Below are 22,701 nucleotides of genomic sequence, written 5' to 3' on the forward strand. Positions count from 1 at the left end.
ATAAAATGTACATTCCTGATGAAAGTTTAAAAGTGGTTTCTGATCATAAGAAGTGACATGGACTCCACTGCAGGCTACCAGACTAGGGTCTTGACTGGCTCAGTTGTCTCTGTGAATAACACACACAGACTTTGACAGACATGAGTCCTGTCATGTGGGTTTTCATCAACTCTCCTCCAACAGTATAATCATGGGTGACGTGGGCAACAAAACACTGTTTCCTTTAACAGAAGAAGCAAAGAAAAGAAAAACTGACTAACTACAAAACCAGACTGCAGAGCAGTAATATATTTCAGGATGAATCATCTAATGTAGGCCTGCTACGTGTAGGGTTGTCTTGACCTGCTGTCAATACAAGCCCACTTGAAATGTATTTCAAGGAATTTTAGCTGAATTCTGGTGAGCGGTAATAAATGAAACGTAAGATGACAAAGTAATTATTTTCCATGCGTTTCATTAATGTGACCCAATGTCACCTTGTTCTCGGACAGAAAAAAACACACAGAAAGCAGAGCAGAGCCATAATGAGATGTTTGGCCACAGGCCTTTAAAGGAGAAATGATGCTGTTACTCTGCCGTCATGACAACTGCCCTGTGGCACTGAATCACTGACACCCTCAATGTCCTGTATGTTTTGTAGAGGGCAAGGAGGAACTAGTTGAACTGAGCATTTACCTTACCAAGTCTATTCTCTACACCAGTGGATTGAGTTCTGATGGATTTTTGGAATAGCTAGTACTTTATGTAGTCCATCATATTGTCGTCTCTACCTTCTGGTCCTTTGTGCTGTTGTCTGTGCCCAATAACATTTGTACCATTTTTGTGCTGCTACCATGTTGTGTTGCTACCATGCTGTTGACATGTTGTGTTGCTACCATGCTGTGTTGTCATGCGTTGCTGCCTTGCTATGTTGTCATGTGTTGCTGCCTTGCTATGTTGTCATGTGTTGCTGCCTTGCTATGTTGTTGTCTTAGGTCTACCTTTATGTAATGTTGGCTCTCATCGTGATGTGTTTTGTCCTATATTTATATATTTTTAATCCCAGCCCCCATCCCCGCAGGAGGCCTTTTGGTAGGTCGTCTTTGTACATAAGAATTTGTTCTTAACTGACTTGACTAGTTAAATAAAAGGTTCAAAAAATGACAAATAAACAACTTATAAATGTGGTGGCATTTCAATAAAAAGGGAAATGTAATGTGTTGTCTGGCTGTGAATTTTGTTGTTGATATCTATGAGCAGAACGTTCCCTGCTGTGTGTGATTGTAACGTATAGACAAGGAGCCAGGAACAGGTGCAGAAGGTGTTTAATAATAAGAAACATAAGATAATACAAACCAGGTAAGGCGTACTGGAGGCCCCTCAGGGGTAGTGTGCTCAGTCCACTCCTGTACTCCCTGTTCACTCATGACTGCACAGCCACGCACGACTCCAACACCATCATTAAGATTGCTGATGACACAGCAGTGGTAGGCCTGATCACCGGCAATGACGAGATAGCCTATATGAGGAGGCCAAAGACCTGGCTGTGTGGTGCCAGGACAACAACCTCTCCCTCAACGTGATCAAGACAATGGAGATGATTGTGGACTACAGGAAAAGGAGGACCAAGCACGCCCCCATTCTCATTGACGGGGCTGTAGTGGGGCAGGTTGAGAGCTTCAAGTTCCTTAGTGCCCACTTCACTAACAAACTAACATGGTCCAAGTACACCAAGACAGTCATGAAGAGGGCGCGACAAATCCTATTCCCCCTCAGGAGACTGAAAAGATTTTGCATGGGTCCTCAGATCCTCAACAGGTTCTACAGCTGCACCATCGAGAGCATCCTGACTGGTTGCATCACTGCCTGGTATGGCAAATTCTCAGCCTCCGACCACAAGGCACTACAGAGGGTAGTGCGTATGGCTCAGTACATCACTGGGGCCAAGCTTCCTGCTATACAGGAACTCTATATCAGGCAGTGTCAGAGGAAGGCCCTAAAAACTGTCAAAGACTCCAGCCAGCCCAGTCATAGACGGTCCTCTCTGCTACCGTATGGCAAGTGGTACCGGAGCGCCATGTCTAGGTCCAAAAGGCTTTACATTGCCCCCTCTTTTACGCCGCTGCTACTGTTTGCAGTCACTTTAATAACTCTTACCTACATGTACATATTACCTCGACGAACCGGTGCCCCCGCACATTGACTGTACCGGTACCCCCTTTATATAGTCTTTTAAAAAACTTCTTTTTTTTTTTTTACCCCTTTTTCTCCCCAATTTCGTGGTATCCAATTGTTTAGTAGCTACTATCTTGTCTCATCCCAACTCCCGTACGGGCTCGGGAGATACGAAGGTTGAAAGTCACGCGTCCTCTGATACACAACCCAACCAAGCCGCACTGCTTCTTAACACAGCGCGCATCCAACCCAGAAGCCAGCCGCACCAATGTGTCGGAGGAAACACTGAGTGCGCGCCTGGCCCGCCACAGGAGTCGCTGGTGCGCGATAAGACAAGGATATCCCTACCGGCCAAGCCCTCCCTAACCCGGACGGCGCTAGGCCAATTGTGCTTCGCCCCACAGACCTCCCGGTCGCGGCCGGTTACGACAGAGCCTGAGCGCGAACACAGAGTCTCTGGTGGCCACTGCGCCACCCGGGAGGCCCTCCTTTTATTTTTTACTCATATCTTTTAAACTGCATCGTTGGTTAAGTAAGCATTTCACTGTTGTATTCTGCGCATGTGACTAATACAATTTGATTTGAATATAATACTGCCTGAAGACTGAGGCTACTGAGGGCTAAATAAAGGTCAATTATGAACTCTGAGTGCATAATGATGGGGAGCAGGTGTGCATAATGATGGGGAGCAGGTGTGCATAATGTTGGGGAGAAGGTGTGCGAAATTATGGTTGCCAGGTGTGTGTAATGTGGGTTGCCAGGACCGGTGGTTAGTAGGCCGGCGGCGTTGAGCGCCGGAGAGAGGGAACGGGAGTCGGCGTGACAGTGATGATGTCATATTCCTGAGTCTCTTGGCTGCTTCCCAGTGGGTTGTGTCGCAGCTGTATCAAACAGCTGTATCCAGGATGAAGTTTCCCCTCGGTACAGAGCTAGAATCAGCTTCCTCTGCCCCAATCCTAACTCGAACCATTTGTCCTAAAATATACTAAACTGACGCAAGATCAGCATGTAAGGGCAACTTTACCCTATAACATATCAAACAATTGAGGTGATTATGTCAAATAGCAGAAAGTGCTGAATCATATTCCAACAGAAACCCTGACCGTCAATACATGCAAATCTCCATTCCTCTTCTGGCAATATATTAAAAGTTACAACCCAATAAATAATTCAAACAAAGGTATAATAGCCTGTTCAGAGAAACATTGAATATTTATCCAATTTGAAATGATAATCATATAACTACAAGGTACTTGACGTAAAAGGGTTCTCTACAACAGCAGAGTATTCAGGCAGCTAATAGCGCTGCTCATTAGTATGCACCCAGTCCAGCCTCAGACAAAGAGAGAACCATGGTTCTGTACACTTTACAGCAGGCCATTTCAATCTTCTCTCACTCATATTCCTAGCTGTGGATCGATTCGGAATACAGAAACAAAAAAGTGGAAAAACTGTCCCTTTTATATTCAAATGAGAAGTAAGCCTATATGGGGAAATTGGATTTCTCAGAAATGAAGTTCCTGATGGCAAATTGTTTTGGATTATCTTGGTGTATTAATATTCAGGCTATGAAGATCAGTTGGCTAGGCCCATTCTTCACTTCACAGCACAAAGGCAGGTAGAGTAGAACACTCAGTTCACAAAGGAACTGCACTAAAATGATGTTCTCTGTTCAGACTGACTCGCATTTCCATTCCACTTTCAATGTTCAAACAATTCCCCTTTAAGCACGTTAAGGGATATCCTCCTTGTTAATTTACATATGAAAAGGCGCTGACGGATCACTAGAATTAGATGGTGATTTTGGACATTAGAAAAGGTCCCAAGAACATTGATATGCCTTCCTCTGCCAGACAGACAGACAGAGGCAATCATAATTCAAATGAGGATACATTGAACATTACAGAGAAGAGAGAGAGAGAACTTTGCTTGACAATTAAGTATTTCAGCTCCTACCAAAATTCAATGGCCACATCCTCACATAACATAGAACAAGGGGAACCTACACAAAGTGTACAAAACGTTAGGAACACCTTAATATTGATTTGCACCCACTTTGCCCAAAAATGTCAAAAATATTCCACAGGGATGCTGGCCCACGTTAACTCCAATGCTTCCCATAGTTGTGTCAAGTTGGCTGGATGTCCATTGGGTGGTGGACCATTCTTGATACATACTGGAAACTATTGAGAGTGAAAAACCCAGCAGCGTTGCAGTTATTGACACTCAAACCGGTGCGCCTGGCACCTACTACAATACCTCATCAAAGGCACTTTGTCTTGCCCATTCACCCTCTGAATGACACATACACAATCCACATCTCAATGGTCTCAACGCTTAAAAATCCTTCTTTAACCCATCTCCTCTCCTTCATCTATAATGAGTGAGGTGGATTTAACAAGTGACATCAATAAGGGATCATAGCTTTAACCTTGATTCACCTGGTCAGTCTAGGTCACGGAAAAAGCAGGTGTTCATAATGTTTTGTACACTAAGTGTATATACTATGTTATATCCTATAACCAAATCATCATATCCAAGTGAGAGGGTCAGTATATGATTATTTAACTGATTCTTTAAACGGAACAATATAAGAACCTTTATACACTTTGCAAGAAATTTAAATGATTCAAATTTCTCAAGTATTAATTTATTTCCCAAATAAACATTTGCATTTGTTGTTATGTAAGCCATTTAAAATACTCACAGAGAATCCAACATATTCAGTCAACTAACACTCAAAATAATTTAGCGTAATAAAAAATGTTTCCCCCCCCAAAAAACAAAAATACTGCCAGTGGAAGCTCCAGGGGTTTATCTTCAGAGCTCATCTTTGACTAATATTACTTCTGGAGATTCAGTCATTTTTGGAAGTCATTTTGCCAAGCAGGTTCCCTTCAGTGAATCATCATGTAAACTTCTTGTTTTACAATCTTCCAATTCACTCAGCGACATGCAAACCCCTGATGTAGCTGTCCCAGAAACACACTACATCTGGTACATGGGGACAGGACTGCTTATGCTGAGTGGCTGAGCTAAATGTCCAGGGCCGGTAAGTTGTGGATGTGAAGGGTTTAGGATGGATTGGGGAGCAAGCTGGGCAGAGTCTTTCTCCCCCTCCCCTCCCCCTCTCTCTCTTCTGTTCAACATGAATGGTTCAATAAAGAGCTTTTAAAATGGCGGAGGCAGTGAAGGCTAGACTAGAGGGCCATGACAGTGAGTGTATCAGCATACCCAGGCAGAGATATTTCTACTTGGCTGCAACGTCCCCGTCCGGCCTCATGCTGAAGGGCTCCAGGCGTTCACACTCCGGCAGCAGGTTGTTGAGCCTCTCCATCAGGGGGACGGTCTGGTCAATGCCCATCTGGATACGTCTCAGGATCATGGACATCTCGTTCACCTTCTGGATCTGCTCAGCGTACTTAGCATAGCGCTTCTGACGCTGCTGCATGATGCTGAACAACGTCTCCACAGACAGGTCCATCTGGGAGGGAGGGAGAGAAAGTGTGAGATCATTCTAACAACTTCACATTATCTTTATTTCAATAGACGTAGCGTGGCTTCTTCCCCTCCCTTATCTATGCGCATATGAAACCCAAAGACAAATGAAAGAAGATGGAGGCCTATTGGGGAAGCTGCTTTCCCCAGACTCCGGTCTGTCAGACTCCGGTCTGTCAGACTAGTGCAGATGAAGGAAAGGAGAGGTGCCTGCATACACAGACAGGGGGAGGTGATTTTAACCTCTTTGATCCTCTTGACCAGGGCGTTCTGGTCGAAGGCCACGGCCTCGGCACACTGGTGCAGGTGGTCCTGGTAGCGGATGCAGAGCTGCAGCACCTGGGCAGAGTCCAGCCTCTCTAGACACAAACTGCTGGGGGACATCTGTCCGCTCAGCACACCTAGAGACATGGACAGACTGACCCTCAAAGCATAATCTATGATCACTCTTTCTATCAACCTCATGGTCATAAAGGAATGTCTAGGCCTATCCATAATTGTACACATTCTCATATGGAAAATTATTACAATACTGTAGAGACAGAGGACAGGTCTAGATCTTGATTAGAGGCCCTTAGCTTACCTTTCAACAAGGGCTGAAAAGTGGGGATTTCCTGAAGCTTGATGACATCAGGGTCATTTTGGATGTTGCGCAATGACTGTGTCCCCTGAGCCACCACCACAATGTCGTCCATTTTAGCCTTCTGCTTCGCTGGAGACGGCACCACTGCGACGACAAAGCATTTCAATACATTTTTCCATCAATTAGTAACTGTTTTTGTGTTGAAAGATAGCTAACCGCTAGAGAGGCTCCTAAAAAATGACATGAGACTATGGGCCCTGGTCAGCAATAATGTACTAAATAGGGAACAGGGTATCATTTGAAACATCCTGCAAATATGAAACAATGCACTTTTAACCAATGTTCCCTCAAAAAAGGTTCAGCACTGAGCACATTTCAGGTCTGCTGAGCGCAAAATGAATGTTGTGAAAATTCTGTGCAACTTCCAAAGCATGTTTACTGTGAACACTGAGGCAGTAAACTTTTTCAATTACAGTTATAAAAAGGTGGCCAAGAAGGCTACTGAGCCTATTTGATCATAATGTAGGCTTACCAGAGAGGACTACCATCAAAAATAATTGTGAAAACATTTTAACATGGAAATAGTTGTTCTATCATTCAAATCAAATGTTATTTGTCACATGCACCGAATACAACAGGTGTAGAACTTACAGTGAAATGCTTACTTACGGGCCCCTAACCAACAATGCAGTTTAAAAAGTATGGATAAGAATTAGAAATAAAAGTAACAAGTAATTAAAGAACAGCAGTAAAATAACATTAGCGAGACTATATACAGGGGGGTACCGGTACAGAGTCGATGTGCGGGGGTATCGCTTAGTTGAGGTAATATGTACATGTAGGTAGAGTTATTGACTATGCATAGATGATAACAACAGAGTAGCAGCGGTGTAAAAGAGAGGGGGCAATGCAAATAGTCTGAGTAGCCATTTGCTTAGGTGTTCAGGAGTCTTATGGCTTGGAGGTAGAAGCTGTTTAGAAGCCTCTTGGACCTAGACTTGGCGCTCTGGTACACGCTTGCCGTGCGGTAGCAGAGAAAACAGTTTATGACTAGGGTGACTGGAGTCTGACAATTTTTAGGGCCTTCCTCTGACACTGCCTGGTGTAGAGTTCCTGGATGGCAGGAAGCTTGGTCCCAGTGATGTATTGCCAAGCAGTTGCCATACCAGGCAGTGATGCAACCAAGCTCTCAATGGTGCAGCTATAGAACCATTTGAGGATCTGAGGACCCATTCAGCCTACAGTAGCAACCAATGTGTGGTGTTTAATGTAGGCCTACATTCTATAGCAATTTTGGAGAAGAACAAAATATGCAGGGCTTGAAATGAACCTGTTTATTCACTTGTCCTTCAGATAAGGTGACTGAAAATCTTGTGTTTGACGCAAGAAACCACTTTACAAAATAAAATGCATTATTATCCCGATACCATTATTACTGGTAATCTGACAAATTATGCTACCCTCTGTCTATCTGCTACTTCGCTTATTATAGCCGGGCTGTTGTGGTGCCCGTATTACCGCCACACTGGCGGTCACGAGACATGAAGGCAGTCAAATTCCACATGACCGCTTAGTATGGTAACGGTAACTAGGCTTCTCCAAGCGCTGATGCTGCTGATCATTAGTAGCCTACTAAACTTGCTAACTGCCTGGTACTCAGCACTAGCACTCAGTAGCCTAGGGGTTAAAGCATTGGGCCAGTAACCGAAAGGTTGCTGGATCAAGTCCCCAAATTGACAAGGTAAAAATATGTTGCCTGCCCCTGAGCAAGGCAGTTAACCCACTGCTCCCCGGGCGCCGAAGACGTGGATGTCGATTAAGGCTGCCCTCCGCAACTCTCTGATTCAGAGGGGTTGGGTTAAATGCGGAAGACACATTTCAGTTGAATGCATTCAGTTGTACAACTGACTGGGTATCCCCTTTCCCTAGGGTAGGTTAGAGCGTTGGACTTGTAAACGGAAGGTTGCAAGTTCAAATCCCCGAGCTGACAAGGTACAAATCTGTCGTTCTGCCCCTGAACAGGCAGTTGACCCACTGTTCCTAGGCAGTCATTGAAAATAAGAATTTGTTCTTAACTGACTTGCCTAGTAAAATAAAGGTAATTGTTTTTTTGTTTTTTTAAATACAACTGACTAGGTGTCCCCCCTTCCCTATACAACTGACTAGGTATCCCATGTTCCCTATACAACTGACTAGGTATCCCCCTTTCCCTATACATTACATTTACATTTAAGTCATTTAGCAGACGCTCTTATCCAGAGCGACTTACAAATTGGTGCATTCACCTTATGACATCCAGTGGAACAGTCACTTTACAATAGTGCATCTAAATCTTAAAGGGGGGGGGTGAGAGGGATTACTTATCCTATCCTAGGTATTCCTTAAAGAGGTGGGGTTTCAGGTGTCTCCGGAAGGTGGTGATTGACTCCGCTGTCCTGGCGTCGTGAGGGAGTTTGTTCCACCATTGGGGGGCCAGAGCAGCGAACAGTTTTGACTGGGCTGAGCGGGAGCTGTACTTCCTCAGTGGTAGGGAGGCGAGCAGGCCAGAGGTGGAAGAACGCAGTGCCCTTGTTTGGATGTAGGGCCTGATCAGAGCCTGGAGGTACTGAGGTGCCGTTCCCCTCACAGCTCCGTAGGCAAGCACCATGGTCTTGTAGCGGATGCGAGCTATACAACTGACTAGGTATCCCCCTTTCCCTATACAACTGGCTAGGTATCCCATGTTCCCTATACAACTGACTAGGTATCCCCCTTCCCTATACAACTGACTAGGTATCCCCCCTTTCCCTATACAACTGACTAGGTATCCCATGTTCCCTATACAACTGACTAGGTATCCCATGTTCCCTATACAACTGACTAGGTGTCCCATGTTCCCTATACAACTGACTAAGTGTCCCCCTTCCCTATACAACTGACTAGGTATCCCCCTTCCCTATACAACTGACTAGGTATCCCCCTTCCCTATACAACTGACTAGGTGTCCCCTTCCCTATACAACTGACTAGGTGTCCCCCTTCCCTATACAACTGACTAGGTATCCCCCTTCCCTATACAACTGACTAGGTATCCCATGTTCCCTATACAACTGACTAGGTATCCCATGTTCCCTATACAACTGACTAGGTATCCCATGTTCCCTATACAACTGACTAGGTATCCCATGTTCCCTATACAACTGACTAGGTATCCCATGTTCCCTATACAACTGACTAGGTATCCCATGTTCCCTATACAACTGACTAGGTATCCCATGTTCCCTATACAACTGACTAGGTATCCCATGTTCCCTATACAACTGACTAGGTATCCCATGTTCCCTATACAACTGACTAGGTATCCCATGTTCCCTATACAACTGACTAGGTATCCCATGTTCCCTATACAACTGACTAGGTATCCCCCTTTCCCTATACAACTGACTAGGTGTCCCCCTTCCCTATACAACTGACTAGGTATCCCCTTCCCTATACAACTGACTAGGTATCCCATGTTCCCTATACAACTGACTAGGTGTCCCCCCTTCCCTATACAACTGACTAGGTGTCCCCCCTTCCCTATACAACTGTCTAGGTGTCCCCCCTTCCCTATACAACTGACTAGGTGTCCCCCTTCCCTATACAACTGACTAGGTGTCCCCCTTCCCTATACAACTGACTAGGTGTCCCCCTTCCGTATACAACTGACTAGGTATCCCATGTTCCCTATACAACTGACTAGGTGTCCCCCTTCCCTATACAACTGACTAGGTGTCCCCCTTCCCTATACAACTGACTAGGTGTCCCCCTTCCCTATACAACTGACTAGGTGTCCCCCTTCCCTATACAACTGACTAGGTGTCCCCCTTCCCTATACAACGGACTAGGTATCCCATGTTCCCTATACAACTGACTAGGTATCCCATGTTCCCTATACAACTGACTAGGTGTTCCCCCTTCCCTATACAACTGACTAGGTATCCCCCTTCCCTATACAACTGACTAGGTATCCCCCTTCCCTATACAACTGACTAGGTATCCCCCTTCCCTATACAACTGACTAGGTATCCCCCTTCCCTATACAACTGACTAGGTGTCCCCCCTTCCCTATACAACTGACTAGGTATCCCATGTTCCCTACACAACTGACTAGGTATCCCATGTTCCCTACACAACTGACTAGGTATCCCATGTTCCCTATACAACTGACTAGGTATCCCCCTTTCCCTATACAACTGACTAGGTATCCCATGTTCCCTATACAACTGACTAGGTATCCCATGTTCCCTATACAACTGACTAGGTATCCCATGTTCCCTATACAACTGACTAGGTATCCCATGTTCCCTATACAACTGACTAGGTATCCCCTTTCCCTATACAACTGACTAGGTATCCCATGTTCCCTATACAACTGACTAGGTATCCCCTTTCCCTATACAACTGACTAGGTATCCCCCTTCCCTATACAACTGACTAGGTATCCCCTTTCCCTATACAACTGACTAGGTATCCCCCTTTCCCTATACAACTGACTAGGTATCTCCCTTTCCCTATACAACTGACTAGGTATCCCCCTTTCCCTATACAACTGACTAGGTATCCCCTTCCCTATACAACTGACTAGGTGTCCCCCTTCCCTATACAACTGACTAGGTGTCCCCCTTCCCTATACAACTGACTAGGTGTCCCCCTTCCCTATACAACTGACTAGGTGTCCCCCTTCCCTATACAACTGACTAGGTGTCCCCCTTCCCTATACAACTGACTAGGTGTCCCCCTTCCCTATACAACTGACTAGGTGTCCCCCTTCCCTATACAACTGACTAGGTATCCCATGTTCCCTATACAACTGACTAGGTATCCCATGTTCCCTATACAACTGACTAGGTGTCCCATGTTCCCTATACAACTGACTAAGTGTCCCCCCTTCCCTATACAACTGACTAGGTATCCCCCTTCCCTATACAACTGACTAGGTATCCCATGTTCCCTATACAACTGACTAGGTATCCCATGTTCCCTATACAACTGACTAGGTATCCCATGTTCCCTATACAACTGACTAGGTATAACCCTTTCCCTATACAACTGACTAGGTATCCCCCTTTCCCTATACAACTGACTAGGTATCCCCCTTTCCCTATACAACTGACTAGGTATCCCCCTTTCCCTATACAACTGACTAGGTATCCCCCTTTCCCTATACAACTGACTAGGTATCCCCCTTTCCCTATACAACTGACTAGGTATCCCCCTTTCCCTATACAACTGACTAGGTATCCCCCTTTCCCTATACAACTGACTAGGTATCCCATGTTCCCTATACAACTGACTAGGTGTCCCCCTTCCCTATACAACTGACTAGGTATCCCCTTCCCTATACAACTGACTAGGTATCCCATGTTCCCTATACAACTGACTAGGTGTCCCCCCTTCCCTATACAACTGACTAGGTGTCCCCCCTTCCCTATACAACTGACTAGGTGTCCCCCCTTCCCTATACAACTGACTAGGTGTCCCCCCTTCCCTATACAACTGACTAGGTATCCCATGTTCCCTATACAACTGACTAGGTATCCCATGTTCCCTATACAACTGACTAGGTATCCCATGTTCCCTATACAACTGACTAGGTATCCCATGTTCCCTATACAACTGACTAGGTATCCCATGTTCCCTATACAACTGACTAGGTGTCCCCCTTCCCTATACAACTGACTAGGTATCCCCCTTCCCTATACAACTGACTAGGTATCCCCCTTCCCTATACAACTGACTAGGTATCCCCCTTCCCTATACAACTGACTAGGTGTCCCCACTTCCCTATACAACTGACTAGGTGTCCCCACTTCCCTATACAACTGACTAGGTATCCCCCCTTCCCTATACAACTGACTAGGTATCTCATGTTCCCTATACAACTGACTAGGTATCCCATGTTCCCTATACAACTGACTAGGTATCCCCCTTTCCCTATACAACTGACTAGGTATCCCATGTTCCCTATACAACTGACTAGGTATCCCATGTTCCCTATACAACTGACTAGGTATCCCATGTTCCCTATACAACTGACTAGGTATACCATGTTCCCTATACAACTGACTAGGTATCCCATGTTCCCTATACAACTGACTAGGTATCCCATGTTCCCTATACAACTGACTAGGTATCCCATGTTCCCTATACAACTGACTAGGTGTCCCCCTTCCCTATACAACTGACTAGGTAGCCCATGTTCCCTATACAACTGACTAGGTATCCCATGTTCCCTATACAACTGACTAGGTATCCCCTTCCCTATACAACTGACTAGGTATCCCATGTTCCCTATACAACTGACTAGGTGTCCCCCCTTCCCTATACAACTGACTAGGTGTCCCCCCTTCCCTATACAACTGACTAGGTATCCCCCTTTCCCTATACAACTGACTAGGTATCCCATGTTCCCTATACAACTGACTAGGTATCCCCCTTTCCCTATACAACTGACTAGGTATCCCCTTTCCCTATACAACTGACTAGGTATCCCATGTTCCCTATACAACTGACTAGGTATCCCCCTTTCCCTATACAACTGACTAGGTATCCCCCTTTCCCTATACAACTGACTAGGTATCCCCTTTCCCTATACAACTGACTAGGTATCTCCCTTTCCCTATACAACTGACTAGGTATCCCCCTTTCCCTATACAACTGACTAGGTATCCCCTTCCCTATACAACTGACTAGGTATCCCATGTTCCCTATACAACTGACTAGGTGTCCCCCCTTCCCTATACAACTGACTAGGTGTCCCCCCTTCCCTATACAACTGACTAGGTGTCCCCCCTTCCCTATACAACTGACTAGGTGTCCCCCCTTCCCTATACAACTGACTAGGTGTCCCCCCTTCCCTATACAACTGACTAGGTATCCCATGTTCCCTATACAACTGACTAGGTATCCCATGTTCCCTATACAACTGACTAGGTATCCCATGTTCCCTATACAACTGACTAGGTGTCCCCCTTCCCTATACAACTGACTAGGTATCCCATGTTCCCTATACAACTGACTGACTAGGTATCCCATGTTCCCTATACAACTGACTAGGTATACCATGTTCCCTATACAACTGACTAGGTATCCCATGTTCCCTATACAACTGACTAGGTATCCCATGTTCCCTATACAACTGACTAGGTATCCCATGTTCCCTATACAACTGACTAGGTGTCCCCCTTCCCTATACAACTGACTAGGTCCCATGTTCCCTATACAACTGACTAGGTAGCCCATGTTCCGTATACAACTGACTAGGTATCCCCTTCCCTATACAACTGACTAGGTATCCCATGTTCCCTATACAACTGACTAGGTGTCCCCCTTCCCTATACAACTGACTAGGTGTCCCCCTTCCATATACAACTGACTAGGTGTCCCCCTTCCCTATACAACTGACTAGGTGTCCCCCTTCCCTATACAACTGACTAGGTGTCCCCCTTCCCTATACAACTGACTAGGTGTCCCCCTTCCCTATACAACTGACTAGGTATCCCATGTTCCCTATACAACTGACTAGGTATCCCATGTTCCCTATACAACTGACTAGGTGTCCCATGTTCCCTATACAACTGACTAAGTGTCCCCCCTTCCCTATACAACTGACTAGGTATCCCCCTTCCCTATACAACTGACTAGGTATCCCCCTTCCCTATACAACTGACTAGGTATCCCATGTTCCCTATACAACTGACTAGGTATCCCATGTTCCCTATACAACTGACTAGGTATCCCATGTTCCCTATACAACTGACTAGGTATCCCATGTTCCCTATACAACTGACTAGGTATCCCATGTTCCCTATACAACTGACTAGGTATCCCATGTTCCCTATACAACTGACTAGGTATCCCATGTTCCCTATACAACTGACTAGGTATCCCATGTTCCCTATACAACTGACTAGGTATCCCATGTTCCCTATACAACTGACTAGGTATCCCATGTTCCCTATACAACTGACTAGGTATCCCCCTTTCCCTATACAACTGACTAGGTATAACCCTTTCCCTATACAACTGACTAGGTATCCCCCTTTCCCTATACAACTGACTAGGTATCCCATGTTCCCTATACAACTGACTAGGTGTCCCCCTTCCCTATACAACTGACTAGGTATCCCCCTTCCCTATACAACTGACTAGGTATCCCATGTTCCCTATACAACTGACTAGGTGTCCCCCCTTCCCTATACAACTGACTAGGTGTCCCCCCTTCCCTATACAACTGACTAGGTGTCCCCCCTTCCCTATACAACTGACTAGGTGTCCCCCCTTCCCTATACAACTGACTAGGTATCCCATGTTCCCTATACAACTGACTAGGTATCCCATGTTCCCTATACAACTGACTAGGTATCCCATGTTCCCTATACATCTGACTAGGTATCCCATGTTCCCTATACAACTGACTAGGTATCCCATGTTCCCTATACAACTGACTAGGTGTCCCCCTTCCCTATACAACTGACTAGGTATCCCCCTTCCCTATACAACTGACTAGGTATCCCCCTTCCCTATACAACTGACTAGGTATCCCCTTCACTATACAACTGACTAGGTGTCCCCACTTCCCTATACAACTGACTAGGTGTCCCCACTTCCCTATACAACTGACTAGGTATCCCCCCTTCCCTATACAACTGACTAGGTATCTCATGTTCCCTATACAACTGACTAGGTATCCCATGTTCCCTATACAACTGACTAGGTATCCCCCTTTCCCTATACAACTGACTAGGTATCCCATGTTCCCTATACAACTGACTAGGTATCCCATGTTCCCTATACAACTGACTAGGTATCCCATGTTCCCTATACAACTGACTAGGTATACCATGTTCCCTATACAACTGACTAGGTATCCCATGTTCCCTATACAACTGACTAGGTATCCCATGTTCCCTATACAACTGACTAGGTATCCCATGTTCCCTATACAACTGACTAGGTGTCCCCCTTCCCTATACAACTGACTAGGTAGCCCATGTTCCCTATACAACTGACTAGGTATCCCATGTTCCCTAAACAACTGACTAGGTATCCCCTTCCCTATACAACTGACTAGGTATCCATGTTCCCTATACAACTGACTAGGTGTCCCCCTTCCCTATACAACTGACTAGGTGTCCCCCTTCCCTATACAACTGACTAGGTGTCCCCCTTCCCTATACAACTGACTAGGTATCCCCCTTTCCCTATACAACTGACTAGGTATCCCATGTTCCCTATACAACTGACTAGGTATCCCCCTTTCCCTATACAACTGACTAGGTGTCCCCCTTCCCTATACAACTGACTAGGTAGCCCATGTTCCCTATACAACTGACTAGGTATCCCATGTTCCCTAAACAACTGACTAGGTATCCCCTTCCCTATACAACTGACTAGGTATCCCATGTTCCCTATACAACTGACTAGGTGTCCCCCCTTCCCTATACAACTGACTAGGTGTCCCCCCTTCCCTATACAACTGACTAGGTGTCCCCCCTTCCCTATACAACTGACTAGGTATCCCCCTTTCCCTATACAACTGACTAGGTATCCCATGTTCCCTATACAACTGACTAGGTATCCCCCTTTCCCTATACAACTGACTAGGTATCCCCCTTTCCCTATACAACTGACTAGGTATCCCCCTTTCCCTATATAACTGACTAGGTATCCCATGTTCCCTATACAACTGACTAGGTATCCCCCTTTCCCTATACAACTGACTAGGTATCCCCCTTTCCCTATACAACTGACTAGGTATCCCCCTTTCCCTATACAACTGACTAGGTATCCCCTTTCCCTATACAACTGACTAGGTATCCCCTTTCCCTATACAACTGACTAGGTATCCCCCTTTCCCTATACAACTGACTAGGTATCCCCTTCCCTATACAACTGACTAGGTATCCCATGTTCCCTATACAACTGACTAGGTGTCCCCCTTCCCTATACAACTGACTAGGTGTCCCCCTTCCCTATACAACTGACTAGGTGTCCCCCTTCCCTATACAACTGACTAGGTGTCCCCCTTCCCTATACAACTGACTAGGTGTCCCCCTTCCCTATACAACTGACTAGGTATCCATGTTCCCTATACAACTGACTAGGTATCCCATGTTCCCTATACAACTGACTAGGTATCCCATGTTCCCTATACAACTGACTAGGTGTCCCCCCTTCCCTATACAACTGACTAGGTATCCCATGTTCCCTATACAACTGACTAGGTATCCCATGTTCCCTATACAACTGACTAGGTATCCCATGTTCCCTATACAACTGACTAGGTATACCATGTTCCCTATACAACTGACTAGGTATCCCATGTTCCCTATACAACTGACTAGGTATCCCATGTTCCCTATACAACTGACTAGGTATCCCATGTTCCCTATACAACTGACTAGGTGTCCCCCTTCCCTATACAACTGACTAGGTAGCCCATGTTCCCTATACAACTGACTAGGTAGCCCATGTTCCCTATACAACTGACTAGGTATCCCCTTCCCTATACAACTGACTAGGTATCCCATGTTCCCTATACAACTGACTAGGTGTCCCCCCTTCCCTATACAACTGACTAGGTGTCCCCCCTTCCATATACAACTGACTAGGTGTCCCCCCTTCCCTATACAACTGACTAGGTGTCCCCCCTTCCCTATACAACTGACTAGGTGTCCCCCCTTCCCTATACAACTGACTAGGTGTCCCCCCTTCCCTATACAACTGACTAGGTATCCCATGTTCCCTATACAACTGACTAGGTATCCCATGTTCCCTATACAACTGACTAGGTGTCCCATGTTCCCTATACAACTGACTAAGTGTCCCCCCTTCCCTATACAACTGACTAGGTATCCCCCTTCCCTATACAACTGACTAGGTATCCCCCTTCCCTATACAACTGACTAGGTATCCCATGTTCCCTATACAACTGACTAGGTATCCCATGTTCCCTATACAACTGACTAGGTATCCCATGTTCCCTATACAACTGACTAGGTATCCCATGTTCCCTATACAACTGACTAGGTATCCCATGTTCCCTATACAACTGACTAGGTATCCCATGTTCCCTATACAACTGACTAGGTATCCCATGTTCCCTATACAACTGACTAGGTATCCCATGTTCCCTATACAACTGACTAGGTATCCCATGTTCCCTATACAACTGACTAGGTATCCCATGTTCCCTATACAACTGACTAGGTATCCCCCTTTCCCTATACAACTGACTAGGTATCCCCTTTCCCTATACAACTGACTAGGTATCCCCCTTTCCCTATACAACTGACTAGGTATCCCCTTTCCCTATACAACTGACTAGGTATCCCCCTTTCCCTATACAACTGACTAGGTATCCCCCTTTCCCTATACAACTGACTAGGTATCCCCCTTTCCCTATACAACTGACTAGGTATCCCCCTTTCCCTATACAACTGACTAGGTATCCCCCTTTCCCTATACAACTGACTAGGTATCCCCCTTTCCCTATACAACTGACTAGGTATCCCATGTTCCCTATACAACTGACTAGGTGTCCCATGTTCCCTATACAACTGACTAGGTGTCCCCCTTCCCTATACAACTGACTAGGTATCCCATGTTCCCTATACAACTGACTAGGTATCCCATGTTCCCTATACAACTGACTAGGTGTCCCCCCTTCCCTATACAACTGACTAGGTGTCCCCCTTCCCTATACAACTGACTAGGTGTCCCCCTTCCCTATACAACTGACTAGGTGTCCCCCTTCCCTATACAACTGACTAGGTGTCCCCCTTCCCTATACAACTGACTAGGTGTCCCCCTTCCCTATACAACTGACTAGGTGTCCCCCTTCCCTATACAACTGACTAGGTGTCCCCCTTCCCTATACAACTGACTAGGTGTCCCCCTTCCCTATACAACTGACTAGGTGTCCCCCTTCCCTATACAACTGACTAGGTGTCCCCCTTCCCTATACAACTGACTAGGTATCCCATGTTCCCTATACAACTGACTAGGTATCCCATGTTCCCTATACAACTGACTAGGTATCCCATGTTCCCTATACAACTGACTAGGTATCCCATGTTCCCTATACAACTGACTAGGTATCCCATGTTCCCTATACAACTGACTAGGTATCCCATGTTCCCTATACAACTGACTAGGTATCCCCTTCCCTATACAACTGACTAGGTATCCCCCTTCCCTATACAACTGACTAGGTATCCCCCTTCCCTATACAACTGACTAGGTATCCCCCTTCCCTATACAACTGACTAGGTATCCCCCTTCACTATACAACTGACTAGGTGTCCCCACTTCCCTATACAACTGACTAGGTGTCCCCACTTCCCTATACAACTGACTAGGTATCCCCCTTCCCTATACAACTGACTAGGTATCTCATGTTCCCTATACAACTGACTAGGTATCCCATGTTCCCTATACAACTGACTAGGTATCCCATGTTCCCTATACAACTGACTAGGTATCCCCCTGTTCCCTATACAACTGACTAGGTATCCCCCTGTTCCCTATACAACTGACTAGGTATCCCCCCTGTTCCCTGATACAACTGACTAGGTATCCCATGTTCCCTATACAACTGACTAGGTATCCCATGTTCCCTATACAACTGACTAGGTGTCCCCCCTGTTCCCTATACAACTGACTAGGTATCCCATGTTCCCTATACAACTGACTAGGTGTCCCCAACTTCCCTATACAACTGACTAGGTATCCCATGTTCCCTATACAACTGACTAGGTGTCCCCCTTCCCTATACAACTGACTAGGTGTCCCCCTTCCCTATACAACTGACTAGGTGTCCCCCTTCCCTATACAACTGACTAGGTGTCCCCCTTCCCTATACAACTGACTAGGTGTCCCCCTTCCCTATACAACTGACTAGGTGTCCCCCTTCCCTATACAACTGACTAGGTGTCCCCCTTCCCTATACAACTGACTAGGTGTCCCCCTTCCCTATACAACTGACTAGGTGTCCCCCTTCCCTATACAACTGACTAGGTGTCCCCCTTCCCTATACAACTGACTAGGTGTCCCCCTTCCCTATACAACTGACTAGGTATCCCCCCTTCCCTATACAACTGACTAGGTATCCCCCTTTCCCTATACAACTGACTAGGTATCCCCCTTTCCCTATACAACTGACTAGGTATCCCCATTTCCCACTCTTATTGTCCCTCTAAATCACTCTGACATAAAATGATAAAAAGACAATTTATTATTATCACTTGTGAATGATGCCCAGCATAATAAACAATGCCTTTTTTTTGCAACTTTTTAGAAACATAGTCGCACACCTCATGTGGCCTAGCCCATAGGCCTATGGCCAAATAACTTCTTAAAATTAAGCACATTAATCCGCTTTACAAGGGGTGTAGAGCCTAACTGGCATATAAGGAGCACGTGAGTTTCACGTTTGGAGAAGATAATTTTCACCCCAAAAATGAACCTTTTATAATAAAAGCATTACATTCACGGCCACTTTTGATAATGGTGTTTTCCACTAATGGAACATTCGTGCTTATAGCCTACTACCATGAGTGCATTGCTGCACTTATAATGTGAATAAATAGCCTAGCAGTTTATCAACATTTTAAGTTAAATGTTCTGATCTGTTGCATCAGCCACATTGCATAAAACATGTTTTTTTGATGCTAGTGGTTGTATTAATTTGGGATCTATCGCAGACCATGTTTGGAATATTTATTTCCTCGCACAGAATAGGTGGACTTTTGTACTATGGGGGATAGTAGATTGACATGGGCTAGTGCTTTTGCTGTTCGTTAGGTCACTCATCTTGTAGGCTGACGAAAAGTAAATGTGGACAGTTCTTCCAATATCTTCAAGATGCGCCTCGGAATTGGATAAGGACGAGCGCAGTCGCGTCCCTGATGTGCCCGTCTTCACTTGTAGCCTGTGAGAAAGACCTGATCAGGTGACGGAGAGTCATGTGAGTGAGAGAAGCTTTGGATTGCGCAGTACACTCAGGGAGAAGGACACAACGCAGCACTCAGGGCCGCAAAAAGAATGTATTTTTTAGGGAGCATGAAGGTCACAAAGGGGATGCTGCTGTGAAATTCGAGCCATTATCAAGTACTTGTCAAATTGTGAATGAAAGACTATTGCAGCCTGCGAGAAAAATCAAAGCAGAGCTCATGCCTTTCAAGCAACTTTTTTCAAATCATCATTAGTCGCATCATACAGCCTTACAATGTATTAAATCAAAGCATATAGCCCAACATTTGTAGAACAACTAAAGTTAAATTAATAACTCAAAAATGAATAACTATTTTCTGCTAAATGAACTAGTGTAGCCCACATCCACTTGGGCATCAGGACCTAATATAAGGACAACTCAGAATATGCTATTGTAACGGATGTGAAACGGCTAGCTTAGTTAGCGGTGTTGCGCGCTAAATAGCATTTCAATCGGTGACGTCACTTGCTCTGAGACCTTGAAGTAGTGGTTTTTGTGGAGCGATGGGTAACGATGCTTCGTGGGTGACTGTTGTTGATGTGTGCAGAGGGTCCCTGGTTCCCGCCCGGGTATGGGCGAGGGGATGGTCTAAAGTTATACTGTTACACTATTATTTTCTTCCGAAATAGACTACATTTTCTTCATACCGTGCTTCTTTAGACCTGTCTAAAATAAATAATGGAGTTATTGTGACGGTATAGACTATATTACATGGATTTATTCTACTTTTTAAAATGGCTTGTAGGCTGCGTGTGGAGGCCTGGAGATGCTAAATGTGTTTATGTTAATTAACTGTCAATTACCGTGAGAATGACAGTCATTTTTTTGACAATCACCAGCTGACGAAATTGTGACCACCACAGCCCTACTCACAACCACAGCTGTAAACACAATCCAGTTCAAAGTGAATGGCACAGATCCATACATTGTAATTGTCTATTTGCGTATAGGCCTACCGCAGCTCTGATTGGTTATGCCACAACCGGTCTGTGTAGAGTACAGGCTGAGTTGTGGGCACAATAGAATCCTTCTCTGATGTGTTCTGCCTACAACAAAATATCTTGCATAGTTAGTTTTGATTCATTATGTTGCATTGAAAGTGGCTAATAGTGGGTTGATTCGATCACAATTCCCACAATAAAAGGAAACATTGACAGTGTTAACAGGGAAAACTCTAGAAAATTGAGTGAAGTTCAATCATGTGCTTCTCTCAGTGGGCTGATAGAAAAAAATAATGTCAAGTACACATTTGAGTATCCTATGTGCAAGAGTTGAGGGAATAATATAGCATTAGAACATTGTGTGTCAATGGCTACGTCTCCTTCCTCCCAAAGTATGCACTTGTTCACCTCCTTTCACTGACTTGAAAGGAAATGGCTGATATAAGGAATATGGTTTTGAGTTGTGGAAAGTAGGGAACGTGTACACTTCAGGAGAAATAACATTACTGGGTCGCACACACAGACAACCAGTAATGTAAAGTACTCAAGTAAAAGTACTTAAAAGTAACGTTACTACTTAAGTCGTTTTTTAGCAATTACATTTACTTTTGAGTCAAATACTTTAAAACTTTTACTCGGGTAGTATTTTACTGGGTGACTTCCACTCGAGTCATTTTCTATTAAGGTATCTTTCCCAACACTGCAGACAACATGCCGGTCCTCCCTTCTTACCCGAGGAACTGTAGTCGGTGTGTTTGTGCTCAGAATCACCGCTCTGCTCGGCCCCCATGGTGTCAGTTATGTTATGGCTTCAATTCACCACCTCAGGAGACCTACAGCCAAACATAGATAAGTTCGTTTTCAAGCGAACGTTAGCTGTACCACGCAGACATTGGACTGATAAACAAGCCACGTTAGCTAAGTTGCTGTTAGCTAGCTTAGCACATCTCTTACCTTCGTTGTGTTTATCTTGTTCTGTTAGACCACGCCTGTTTTGATTTCTATTATATTTTTACCATCATGATAGTTTCATGATGTAGCAAACTATAATTATTTTAAGTAAATATGTTAACAAGCTGAAAGATATCGAACTAGCTAGCTACTTCCGTAAACACACAACCACCCCTCTTCTTCTTCTATGCTATCATTGCCGTCAGCAAACAATCGTTTAAGTGCATGCTGCCATCTACTGTGCTGGAATGTACGATCAATCATGATCAATTCTGTACTACCATGAAAATAAAATTAATATAAATCCCCACTACTACTAATGTAGTGATCACAATATAGTAGCCATATTTAGGAAAACCAAAGTTCCAAAGGCTGGGCCTAATATAGTGTATTCTGACTGAAATTATTGCAACACTTAACAAACAGCTGCAGTTAGTTTCATCAATCTACACACAATACACCATCACGACAAATTTTTGGCGAAATATATATATATAAAACAGAAATACCTTACCTTACATAAGTATTCAGACCCTTTGCTATGAGACTCGAAATTGA

The 22,701-nt window shown here is 44.9% G+C and overlaps 1 protein-coding gene across 2 annotated transcripts; it reads right to left on the reverse strand.

Moving 5' to 3' along the window:
- Positions 1–4,782: 4,782 nt before the first annotated feature.
- On the reverse strand, positions 4,783–22,699 carry LOC124033357 (BLOC-1-related complex subunit 5-like). Of its 2 annotated transcripts, none has more exons than XM_046345383.1 (5): positions 22,658–22,699; positions 21,925–22,025; positions 6,236–6,379; positions 5,896–6,053; positions 4,783–5,638 (listed from the first exon to the last, which is right to left on the reverse strand). In XM_046345383.1, the coding sequence occupies exons 2-5, from the start codon at positions 21,980–21,982 to the stop codon at positions 5,405–5,407; spliced, it is 594 nt and encodes a 197-aa protein (XP_046201339.1). In that variant the 5' UTR covers positions 21,983–22,025; positions 22,658–22,699; the 3' UTR covers positions 4,783–5,404. The 2 variants fall into 2 exon arrangements, with proteins under 2 accessions (XP_046201339.1, XP_046201331.1); XM_046345375.1 differs by lacking the exon at positions 22,658–22,699 and adding an exon at positions 22,147–22,346.
- Between the last annotated feature and the right edge of the window lie 2 nt (positions 22,700–22,701).

This window comes from Oncorhynchus gorbuscha, linkage group LG01 (genome assembly GCF_021184085.1).
Source record: "Oncorhynchus gorbuscha isolate QuinsamMale2020 ecotype Even-year linkage group LG01, OgorEven_v1.0, whole genome shotgun sequence".
Lineage (NCBI taxonomy): Eukaryota > Metazoa > Chordata > Actinopteri > Salmoniformes > Salmonidae > Oncorhynchus > Oncorhynchus gorbuscha.